Here is a 12,464-nt window from a genome sequence, read left to right as displayed (position 1 = left end):
TTCCAAGTCTAGAGCGTTATGTAGAAAAATGCTAAATGCTCACCAATCCCCCACCTCCTCCACACACACACACACCTATATCTCACTAAATACAACCCACCTCCATCTCTAACAGCAGTGATAAAATCATTAGAGCCACAGAGTTTAGAACTTCAAACATGACCAAGAAAAAGCTGCCAGCTTTCTTCAGCCCTCTAACTGACCCGCCCACACGCACAAACCCACTGGTGGACTAAAGGAACCACACGCATGGACATTTTTTCCACCCACCTCAACGGCCGTTAGAGAAACAGAAGGAGAAAGAAACACAAAACAGAAAAAAGCAGGATTTTTTGCACACATACAGTTTCTATCTTAACAAAGACCATGCAAAGTTACTATTGTATGCACTAATAGATGCATGCACAGTGGTCAGAATGGTGTTTCTTCCCATCTTTATTACTGTAGTGATCTACAGAGTGTCCATCTCGTGATGTGTGTATCTTTGAAATTATTTTCCAAGAAGCTGGAAAGCGGTTTAGTGCAATGTCAGTGTTTGCATGTTTGTGGCTTTACTGGTGTGTGTTTGTATGTCTTTGGATTTTGTTTTTCTCCATGTGTGAATGTGCACACACTGACCTCTGTCTGGAGTGTGTTGGCGCGCTGCTCCTTGGCACTGAGCGACTCTTTTAGCACTTCGATGTGCTGCTTGCAGTCCGAGTTCTGATTGGTCAGTGTTTCTAGTTTGGTCTGCAGCGCCTGCATCTCAGACTCCTTCCTGTTCAGCTCCTGCTTCAGCTGCTCTATCTGACAATCACGCAAACACACACACATACACACAAATAAGGGTCATCAGTGAGTGATATACTTGATATACATTTGTAGATAAGACATGCATTCAAAAATATGACTTTTCATTTAAACCAATGATACACCAATGATACAGATACACCAATGTCAGACTAGTGCATATAAAAGAATCTGAATATCATGAAAAGTTTATTTTTTGTAGTTTAATTTAAACAGATCAGCTTTCACATATTCTGTACTCACTACATGTAAATGGCAACAATGCAAGCCTTTTTTAGCTCACAGAAATTGAAAATCATAAATCCAGCATTTCAAAATTGTTAGAATTTGGAGTTTGATTGAATTCAAAGAGTATAAATCTCATGTGTTTCTTAGCCTAGTTCAGTTCCCACAAACACAATCAAGGGGAAGGCTGGTGACTTGAGTGTTGTCCAGAGGCCTGATGACCTATGCTCTCCACAAAGAGGGTAAACCACCGAAGATCATTGCTGAAAGGCAGGCTAGGAAAGTTTTACGCTTAATCTTAAAAGTATAGAGGGTAGCGATAGCGTAATAATGGAAATTTGACTGGGAGGTAAATGCACGGTAAGAAAAAGGACACAAACAAAGAGAAATCAGAAAATGTCAAATCAAGAACTTGGAGTGGACCGAGGCTGCTGTCAAAACCGAATCAACTGCCACATTTCTAATAGTGTCTTACCTGGATCGAGGTGAACTAGAACTGGACTGCTGAATGAACTACACTGGACTGCTACTTTCAGATGAAAGTTAATTTTGTGTTTCATGTTATTATTGTGCTTCATCGGCCAGAAGCCAACCCCAAAATATGGACACGATGAAGGCTTCCATCACAGCCTGGTCTTCAATAAAACCTTAGCAGTGCCACAAGCTTTTTGCCTCCATGCCAGACTGCTCTGATGCAGCAATTTGTAGCAAATTATTGCAGTGTTGGCGCTAAATGAACCAACACTGCAGGAGACGGAATTTCAGAACTGATTTCTTTAATTGTTGTCAGGAAATGCTTTGGGGATTTCTAATTTTCATGACTTAGAAACCAACAAATTGAGACAAAGAAAATGACCTGATATCTTTCACTACATGTGTATTGACTACAGAATATATGAACATGTGCCTTTTTTAATTAAACCACAAAAAATAACTTTTTCATAATATTCAAGTTACCTGAGGTGCACTAGTGTCACTGCAAACTGAGTCTGACCTCCAGAACAAGCATATCGAATACACTATTTTAAAGGCAACAGCAGTCTTAAGCTGCTCTTTAAAATAGAAGTGAGCAATACATACAAAATGACATCCTTTATAACTGTGTAACTGATTAATAAAAAAAGAAAATCTGAAACGTCTTAATACTGTGACTCAATTAGGAAAAACTGAATGTTTTGTTATCCATTTATTGCAATATCAACAGGTCAGTTGTGACATATTTTGTGGAGCGATGATGTACTGGAATCATCATCAGCCCTATATTATCAATCCTCACCTGGAGGAGTCCCAGACCTACTGTGTGCACACACCCCAGCCAAGAGACAAACATTCACAGAGAGACGGAAACAGATTTGTTTTAAGGAAATATAGAACATAACAGAAAACCACAAAGGAAATAAAATGCTCTAACACAGAGTGGTTTCTGTGCTGAGGCTAGCTATGTAGAGAATACTGTCATCTGTCTACTGCTGCCAAAAATGCACAAAGCTGATTTGAAGAGAGATTTCTCAAATTGCATGAGCAAGGTTCTCTTCATAAAAGGGGGATTCTGACTGGCTCAGCGTCTGGCTGATAGACCCTCAGTCACAGAGACAGCATATGAGCTCCAGAAATCCAGCACTGAGATAAAACGCAGGGGAAAGGAGATCGAAATATGAGGCTATACAATAAGAGAGATCACCGCGGTGACTGAACACTAAGAAAAACAAGTCAGGAAATGAGAAGTCAGTGCACTGAAAATAATGATAAAAAGGCATTATAATTAAAATAAGGAGCAGATATTTCAAAGACTATTAGGGTATGAAGAAATAATGAGAGAGGAGAGAGACTAATGAGAGGGGTACTTCTGCTTGTTCTGTGATCCAAGGCTGTTGGGTGGGGAGGAAGGTGGGAGCTGGTCTGATGGAAGACACACATGGTGACAAGGCCTGCTCCTACAAAGACAAGAAAACAGCAAGCCACTAAAATGCAGCACAAGCTGTGTGCCCAGCCACTCTACTTCACACACTGCACTCCTCAACCACACAGCCTTGGCTTGCGAAAGCAAATTTACCTGCTCCAGCTCTCGCGTACTCTAACACGTGTTCGTATTCTCCAAAGCCATTTTTGCAGTGTTTGAGCAGATCAAAGTCCAGAGGAGAAACCAGAGAGGACAGCGATGCCGCCCTCTCTGGTTTCTCTTATCGCAGTCCCACCTCAACACCAGTCACCAACACCGCTGAAAGACCCGGACCCTAAACACTACCAGCATGTAGAATGAATCTGTGCATATCCATGTGCGTGGCGACTTGCTGTGTTTCTCTGTGACTGTACGAAGAAAGACGAGCCACGGGAGAACGAGCCGGGGGCCATCGCTGTGATGTATATCATCCCGGGTCGGTGTGGGTGAAGAGAGAGCGCTTTCCTCTGTTCCTCTGCCGTTGTAAGCTCACATTCATCTGTCAGGGCCCCATTCATAAAAACATCTCTTTTATGATTGCATCAGGAACTTCCCCGATGCAATGACAAATGAGCCCTACAATGAGCACCATTAATGAACCAAATGGAGCGCAGCTCATGGGCCTCACCCGTCATGAGCACTTGTCTTGATACTCAGTGAAACCTGAAACTACATTTTTAACAGGGTTTGGATACATACAGTATGCCTGTGTGCACGTACATATATGTGCATGTCATCTGTGCGGCTTTAGACACATTTGTGCGTTGATGAATAAACCAGTATACGGCCTGGGATAAAAGATTCTTAGTCAGGAAACCGACACAGCGCACTGTTAACTGATCGTTCCTGAGTTTGCTCCCTTAGAACAGTCAACAGCTAGGAGGGTTGTATAATGCTTAGTAATCACACTGAAGTCCAGGGCAAATAAGCAAGTACTGCTTTTCACTACTCACAACCTGGCTTTAAATATCAAATAAGAAATACATACACATGTAGGAGTTCTTGGCACCCATGCAACATGAGAGGCTTAGTGCGAATGCAGCTAAAACACACAATACAAAATACAGATTCATGCAGTTTGCCAGTTAAGATTTTTCCACATTCATCTTGTTTCCCCATGAACAAGCAATGGCAACATGCAACATGTAACAGTTTCTGGCCTTCTGGCTATTTATACTTTGAGACAAACATGCATGTCCTGGATCACGCGGCGTGGAGTCATCTCAGGTGGCATGCAAAGATATTCTACCTTAGTCTTCATGAATTTAGAATGGCTCTTGTAGACCTCCACCTGCTTGAGCTCGTCCTGCCTCTCATCAGAGTGCAGCAGGCCGCTGGTCTTTAGCATCTGGACTTCATCCTCTAAGTCTCTGATGTTCCTCTCCAGGGAAGAGATCTTGGTGTCCTGCACCAGCAACAGTAGGCAGGCAAACAGTCAGCAAAGACCTGGCCAAGAATATTAAGCTGTGGGGCTAAAAGATAGATTACCTAGCGCGTGCATTAGCAGACAGTTAGTGCTCTGCAGATACATTGGACTCTCTACACCACTATCCAAGTTATCTTGCACAAAGCCCCCATAGTCGAAATTAAAAATGTGACTGATAGAATATCACTTGGTTGACATATCTCTCTACCAGCATCTGTCTGTGTAAACATATTTCTAGTATGTTTGAATCAACATATTAATCTAAATCACACAGAGATTTCATATAAACCAAGTCAGTGCATTTCCACAAATCCTCCTATATATAAATGTAATGTAAAGTCCTATGTCTGAGTAGAATGTCTGGAAAAGAAGGGGAAATATTTTGGCAGACATTGGTGTACAGCCAAGATATTATTCATCTGCAGAATCTATGAGGGAATAAAAGGGTCTGTCATGGACAGGTCCTGAGGTTGTTTAGTTGCATAGTTTCAAACATACATTAAATGCAAAACCTTGGAAAAGAAGAGAAAGGTAATTTAATAAGTGGAAGCAGATTGCATGTTGCCATCAGCAGAAACCATAGGCAACATGTAAGCATCTGACCTCTATTACATCCTATGACATCAGCCTTGCCTAGCACATGGTGCTGCATAAAAGTGCACACAAAAGACCAAGGAGAAATGCATAAAGCATATGCATATACAAAACACACACGCACAGAAAGAGTCTATGCAAGGATGCAAACTTTCAACATGTACCCAGAAAAAGTCAAGGTAAGGCATTCGGACAGTTATGGAAGTCCTCCTGCCACATCCAGTTCACACACATAAAACCATAGAGACAAACACGTCTATAAAAATGTCTGATTGTGATCTGTTTCTCCTGCACAACAGAGGGGGAGGAAGCAAAATGCATATTTTAGCATATAAAACATTCATTAGAACTACATAAAAGCTGGATCTTAAAACCACTGACATAAAGTTTTATGGGACATCCAAGTTGCATTTCAACTGAATTCATGGTATTGAAAGCTAGAAACAGAAATACTGTATGAGTGTTGAGCTCACAGCAAGACCAAAAGGTGTCGACTCAGTACTGTACCTGCCAGATAACATCAGGATCAAAACAAAAAGGGGGGTTGGTCGTCTGTAATTACAAAGCAGACACATCCAACACTTAGACGAAGCAACACAGACACTGAAACAAATTTGTGGACACTACATGTCACCGCTGATTACAGCAACAGCAACACAGGGTAGTTTAACAAAGCAATCACGCATTACTAACAACGCTAGAGATGACTTTCTTTTGTTCTTACGCTCCCCTACAATACGTCAAAGCCTCCTGGCAACTGTGTTTGTCTTCCCGTTTCTAATTAATTCAGTCAGATTTCATTTAGACCCTTTCTCGCCTTAAAAACACCGCGAGGCACCGTGAGCTAGCACATGTGCAGTCCGTTAATAGGCAGACAAATCACAGAGTATGTGTGAAAAATAACTGTGGTTTTGCCGTAAAGGATCCACTTTTAAAGCAAGTGTTTGCTGAATGAACAATAAATGTGTGTGCGTGGGTGTGCACATGGACACATGTGGAGTCAACTGCATTTTTTCACAGCACTGACAACTTCAAAGGGCTGCGATGAGAGTGAAAGCTTCCATATGTGACATTTGAAACAAATTGAATAAGTGCTCAACTCCGCATGTGCCAATAATGGACTTTACTTGGGCATGGCTGCCATGCAGATGCAAGGTAACTATAACATAAAGTTCTCGGGATTGTTCATCTTTGCTATATAGAGAGATCCTCTGCTGTTACGTGCATTCTACAGGGAGTGCAGAATTATTAGGCAAATGAGTATTTTGTCCACATCATCCTCTTCATGCTTGTTGTCTTACTCCAAGCTGTATAGGCTCGAAAGCCTACTACCAATTAAGCATATTAGGTGATGTGCATCTCTGTAATGAGAAGGGGTGTGGTCTAATGACATCAACACCCTATATCAGGTGTGCATAATTATTAGGCAACGTCCTTTCCTTTGGCAAAATGGGTCAAAAGAAGGACTTGACAGGCTCAGAAAAGTCAAAAATAGTGAGATATCTTGCAGAGGGATGCAGCAGTCTCAAAATTGCAAAGCTTCTGAAGCGTGATCATCGAACAATCAAGCGTCTCATTCAAAATAGTCAACAGGGTCGCAAGAAGCGTGTGGAAAAACCAAGGCGCAAAATAACTGCCCATGAACTGAGAAAAGTCAAGCGTGCAGCTGCCAAGATGCCACTTGCCACCAGTTTGGCCATATTTCAGAGCTGCAACATCACTGGAGTGCCCAAAAGCACAAGGTGTGCAATACTCAGAGACATGGCCAAGGTAAGAAAGGCTGAAAGACGACCACCACTGAACAAGACACACAAGCTGAAACGTCAAGACTGGGCCAAGAAATATCTCAAGACTGATTTTTCTAAGGTTTTATGGACTGATGAAATGAGAGTGAGTCTTGATGGGCCAGATGGATGGGCCCGTGGCTGGATTGGTAAAGGGCAGAGAGCTCCAGTCCGACTCAGACGCCAGCAAGGTGGAGGTGGAGTACTGGTTTGGGCTGGTATCATCAAAGATGAGCTTGTGGGGCCTTTTCGGGTTGAGGATGGAGTCAAGCTCAACTCCCAGTCCTACTGCCAGTTTCTGGAAGACACCTTCTTCAAGCAGTGGTGCAGGAAGAAGTCTGCATCCTTCAAGAAAAACATGATTTTCATGCAGGACAATGCTCCATCACACGCGTCCAAGTACTCCACAGCGTGGCTGGCAAGAAAGGGTATAAAAGAAGAAAAACTAATGACATGGCCTCCTTGTTCACCTGATCTGATCCCCATTGAGAACCTGTGGTCCATCATCAAATGTGAGATTTACAAGGAGGGAAAACAGTACACCTCTCTGAACAGTGTCTGGGAGGCTGTGGTTGCTGCTGCACGCAATGTTGATGGTGAACAGATCAAAACACTGACAGAATCCATGGATGGCAGGCTTTTGAGTGTCCTTGCAAAGAAAGGTGGCTATATTGGTCGCTGATTTGTTTTTGTTTTGTTTTTGAATGTCAGAAATGTATATTTGTGAATGTGGAGATGTTATATTGGTTTCACTGGTAAAAATAAATCATTGAAATGGGTATATATTTGTTTTTTGTTAAGTTGCCTAATAATTCTGCACAGTAATAGTCACCTGCACACACAGATATCCCCCTAAAATAGCTAAAACTAAAAACAAACTAAAAACTACTTCCAAAAACATTCAGCTTTGATATTAATGAGTTTTGTGGGTTCATTGAGAACATGGTTGTTGTTCAATAATAACATTATTCCTCAAAAATACAACTTGCCTAATAATTCTGCACTCCCTGTAGGTGTACTTAAAATTATGTTATGTATGTTTTGAACATGCAAATGCAAGAGCAAATAACACTGCTGAAATAAAATCGTGACATTAGCTGTTTCATATTTATGATAAACGGCCAAAAACTCAGACATATATGAATTTCAGATAAATCTATTGCACCAGCACACACACTCCTCATCCAGCACATTATTACTTAAAACAGCTCTTGCGGATTTGAGAGTAACTCTTAGTCCTACCTTCATATCAATGACAGTCTGCAGAGCCCTGGTTTTGGCCGGATCGGCCTGGAGCTGGTTTCGGCGATGAAGCTCCTGGGGAGGGACCCGGTAAAAATAAGCCTGACGGCTCATCATCTTTAACACTTTCTAAGAGCCACAGCGTCAGAGCTACTTCAAAAGGCACACCGATCAGTGTCACCAGTTTTATCTCTCCTACATTGTCCTTATATCATCTTTTGTTATGTAACATTACATTATCCACTACTCTGACTCGAATTTTGCAAAACAAAACAAAGTTCATCTATGGTCACTAAGCTGGTGCCCGATCTGAAGCTCTCCCTTTTTCCATCTCCAGCAGCAGGTGCTGGTGTCTATTTTCTCTGCCCTCTCTTCTTCTGTCTTCTTTTTCTGTCTCGGTTTGCTAGCAGGTACCTGACACACTTAGCTTTAGGTCATTTGAATCTGCCTCTATCCTGCTTTCAGCCTGAATCTTTCGATTTGTTATCTCTCACTTGTTCTCTGGTTCTCTCTCGCAGATGTCTCTGGCATGCTAAAGCTCTTGCTTAGCAACACTTTCTGCCAGCACATGCGCTAAGCTTTTTATATCAATAATTAATGGTAGCTCTGACCTACAGCTATGCCTACACAAAAAGCACACAAGCTAACAGACACACACACATTCCTACACATTAAAGTTACTGTTAAAAAATGGCCCCACACTTCTCTACCAAATCATCACTGAAGCTTGGCTTTAAATTGCCTCACCACTACCCGAGCATCCACGAGTTTAACATCTCATTTCTGTGCAGGTACATGTGTCTAACAAAGATGCCATACAAAGACGTGCCTGCCTAAATTCACTGAAACACTACTTCACAAGGACATTGCTGTGAGCAGTGTTGTTTTTTAAGAAATGCAGTTTTACACCCACAGAGTCAAACATATTTACAACACGACCGCCCAGCACAACCACAGTCTGATCTTCTCGCCACCAAGCGGCTTGACCAGAGCACGGAGAGGATCAGTTCTGGTAATGAGGGAGTGGCCCCTCTGTGATACTGTGCTTTCAATCCCCCACAAACATTTGATTTTAAGGAACCACAGAGCACCACTGTCGTCTTTATAGAGAATTCAATGTATAAGATGTTTGTGCAGGACTGGAAACCACTACAGTAAACTAATGAATGACAAAGATGATCTGTAGAGTGAATCCACACATGTATTACTAATAATCTAACCAAAGAAAGCACATGCTCAGTGAATTCACCGTTCAAAAGTTACCTAATATTACACTAACAGGAAAGAAAATGCTTAAAACATTAAAGTGTTTTATTTTTATAACTTTGCATCACTGTTCATGCATAAATGTACACACCAAAGCCTAAACTGGGAAGCCATGAAGACTGAATGCACTGGAACGGCTCATCATGCCATGAAGCATAACAATCATAAATAAGCAACAGGTTGTCAGTTCTGCCAGTGAGTGGAAATGACAGCAGACAAGGACCTTATCCACTTGTCCGTGTCAGTGGTGGATAAGGAGGGATTACTGCTGTCAGAGCATGCCTCCCACAGACTAGCATTCCCACTGCCACCACAGTTCAAGTCTTTATTAAAGTGACTGATTTGTCACAATGCGCATGTCTGTCTTTTTGACTGCCTGTACACTTTTTTTGGTTCCTCTGAGAAAGTGTGTCTATGAACTTGTTATCAGCAACAGTTCTGCAAACTGTTGTGTCTCTCAGTGGGGAAATGAAGCCATGCAAGAGAGAACGTCATCAAAGACCGTCCTCTCTGCTCCACATGTGTCCGAGGGACTGAGCATATGGAATGAATAGGATCAAACGTAACACTATAGCAATAAGTGCCGGCATCCTGAGTGAAGGATACGGTCAAAAGGTTCAATTCTAGCCTCAAGGCAATGGTGTCATGTACAGCGTACACACACTGGAACATGCACTGATAGAGACACACACACACACACATATATGTATGTTCACTAATCGCATTCCTATCCCCTCACCATCAGTGAGAAAACAAGTAAAAAACAAAAGGAAACAGTTGCTTGCCACAAATGTGTCTGCCTATCGGCTCGGTGGATTAAAAGTTTGAAAAGATAAATGGAAAAACTGCGGCGATCAAAGACTTTTGTTGGGAAATAGTTGGAGATTGCAAGGTGAGGAGAAGCTTTGAGGGGTGTAATCTTGTCCTGATAAACTTTTCCACTCAGACATTCTGGGAAATTAGCAGAGCATGGCAAGTAGGTGGTGCCCATGTTTTGGTGAGGAAAAGGGAAAATTGGTATACGTGTATGCATGTGAGTTTTTTGCTGATGTTATTTGCAGTAGTCTTCAGATGGTAGCTGAGATGGGTTTCTATAGCAAAGGCTTAAAGTTTGGCTTCTCAAAAAACAAAACACTGGGATGAACAAAAGAAATAGACATAGACAAACATATCCAGACAGAGAGGCAGGATACACATCAATATTTTGCTGCTGAGCTTGGTGGCATGAGAAAGTAAGCAGAAAGGAAAAGCGGGAAAAAGATTAAAGAAAAAAGGTTTGCTGACACGAATTTCCACTTCATTCCAACATGCTGGCATTGGAAAGCTAAAGAGATAAAGGCATGCCAAAAAAGCAGCAGAAGTTCTGAAGCCAGTCATGGTATATAAAAGCAGAACAACAGGGACTCTTATTTCTCAGCAACAGAGCAGTGCGCAGCCTTAAACGATCGCACCGAGCGAGATACAATAGGGGGCCGAACTTTAGAGCCCCGGCTGACCATACGGCATCTGTAGTATGTTACGTATAAAGAATACATGCCATCTCCAAGTAAAAAACTCATTGTGAAAGTGTGAATGTGTGTGTGTTTGGACACATTTGGCAGCAGGTCAGGTCTGGGCAGGAACAGACCAGTGGTGAGGCTGTTATTATTGGGTCTGCAGGGACCTGACGGCTGGGGAGAGTCAATTAGGCCCAGATTTATGCCTCTCAGCGTGTGTGTGTGTCTCTGTGTGTGTATGTGGTCCCATCACACACAACTTTGGCTCAGTTTGTGATTGTAATCGCTGCAGTGGTCAAACTCTGATAGAACACTGCCACTCTGTGGACCTTGCTGGTACTGCAAAAGTTCAGGTGGCCCACTAACACTTTTTAAAAGTGACTAAAATGTGTGGCTTCCAAATCATTTTTAGTCAAGATCAGTCTATGAGTGCTATGAATAGGCTGAGAAACATGTGCCAGTGTTTCTATGCTGGATTTGTGCAATTAAGGTATTCGGATCAGTGACAAAGTTGAACAGGAAACACAAGTGAGAGAACACCCCTGTGCACACAATCCCCCTGACAACATGCATCAGCAGGTGAAGGAGTGATGGAGTGTGCTCTCCATCCGTACACACTGCAAATCCACACATAAGCACAAACAGCTGGTTCAAGTGATTTAACATATGGCCGTCGTCTGTCCTGGATGGTATGCGGGGAAACATCCGTCAGTCCTCTGATTTTCATCATACAAACACACTTTAATGTATGTCTTCAGCTTTCCTTCGATAAAACACAGAGTTAAGAAGGCCACTTCATTCCAGCAAAAAATAAGTAAATGAAAATGAGAGGCAAACTGAAAAAAGGGGCGTTTATGATCTCAGTTTAAAGTAAACAAGCTGAGATTTAGATTTAGATGAGGAGTAATGGGTGCGGTAATGAAAGGAAGTCGGGCTAGTTTCCTTTGGAGCTAATCAAAAAGCTAACAGCAGTGGTCCCAGATAGAGGCAACAGCTGAGCTACCGTCACCGACTCGCCTTTGCAACGTAAAGCAAAAATTACAAGATGCCTTCACAGGAAGTAGGCTACTGCTTGGATAAACCAACCTCTAAGCATTTTAATTCATCACCAGCCACAAAGTGACAAATGCATTAAACTACTTAACAAATGTTTAAGGCAGTGGTGATGAACGAGCTACACTGAAAAACAGTTTAAAGACATATTAGAAAAATGTTGAAACTGTGAGGAGCTTAAAGGGAGCAGCTGAAAGAAGAGAAACATGATGGCAGCAACATGGTTAAAAAAAAGATCAAAGCTGGAGCAGGCGATTATTGGGAAAGTTGTGACATGTTACAGACAACAAATATGTGGTGGAAAATTTCACATTTAGTTAAATGGCAACAGGTCGGTAACAAGTTTGGATCTACAAAGAACATCCAGAGAGGCTGAGAGTTTATTTACTGAAGAAGTTTCTCAACATAAAACTGCAAAGGAACTTGGTGTTACATCATTAAAAGACTAAGAGAATCTGATTATCTGATTAATGTTTTTTTAAGAGGCAAACCACAAAATGTTGCTGACTGGCAGTATGTAATAGAAATCTCTACACAGGCTCAGGAAGTAACTGGAGACTGAAAACCGTCCTCCAGTCTGCCAAAACGAAATTTTACATTTGTTCTGGAACTAAGAGAAACCACATCCTGGCAGTTGAAAAGGCAGCGCC

At 41.9% G+C, this 12,464-nt stretch overlaps 1 protein-coding gene across 2 annotated transcripts in view; it reads right to left on the bottom strand.

Moving 5' to 3' along the window:
• LOC146363672 (ERC protein 2) overlaps positions 1-12,464 on the bottom strand; it is a 159,425-nt gene that overhangs the window by 138,288 nt on the left and 8,673 nt on the right. For both annotated transcript variants that reach the window (XM_084918139.1, XM_084918138.1), the window contains exons 4-5: positions 4,203-4,358; positions 619-786 (exon numbers count right to left, since the gene is read on the bottom strand). In XM_084918139.1, the coding sequence (XP_084774265.1) occupies positions 619-786; positions 4,203-4,358 (324 nt within the window). The remainder of the gene's footprint in view (positions 1-618; positions 787-4,202; positions 4,359-12,464) is intronic.

Source organism: Perissodus microlepis, chromosome 20, assembly GCF_051167445.1.
Source record: "Perissodus microlepis isolate ML-2025 ecotype Zambia chromosome 20, ASM5116744v1, whole genome shotgun sequence".
Classification (NCBI taxonomy): Eukaryota; Metazoa; Chordata; class Actinopteri; order Cichliformes; family Cichlidae; genus Perissodus; species Perissodus microlepis.
The sequence above is the reverse complement of the archived record's forward strand: the minus strand, read 5'-3'. Positions and strand labels throughout refer to the sequence as shown.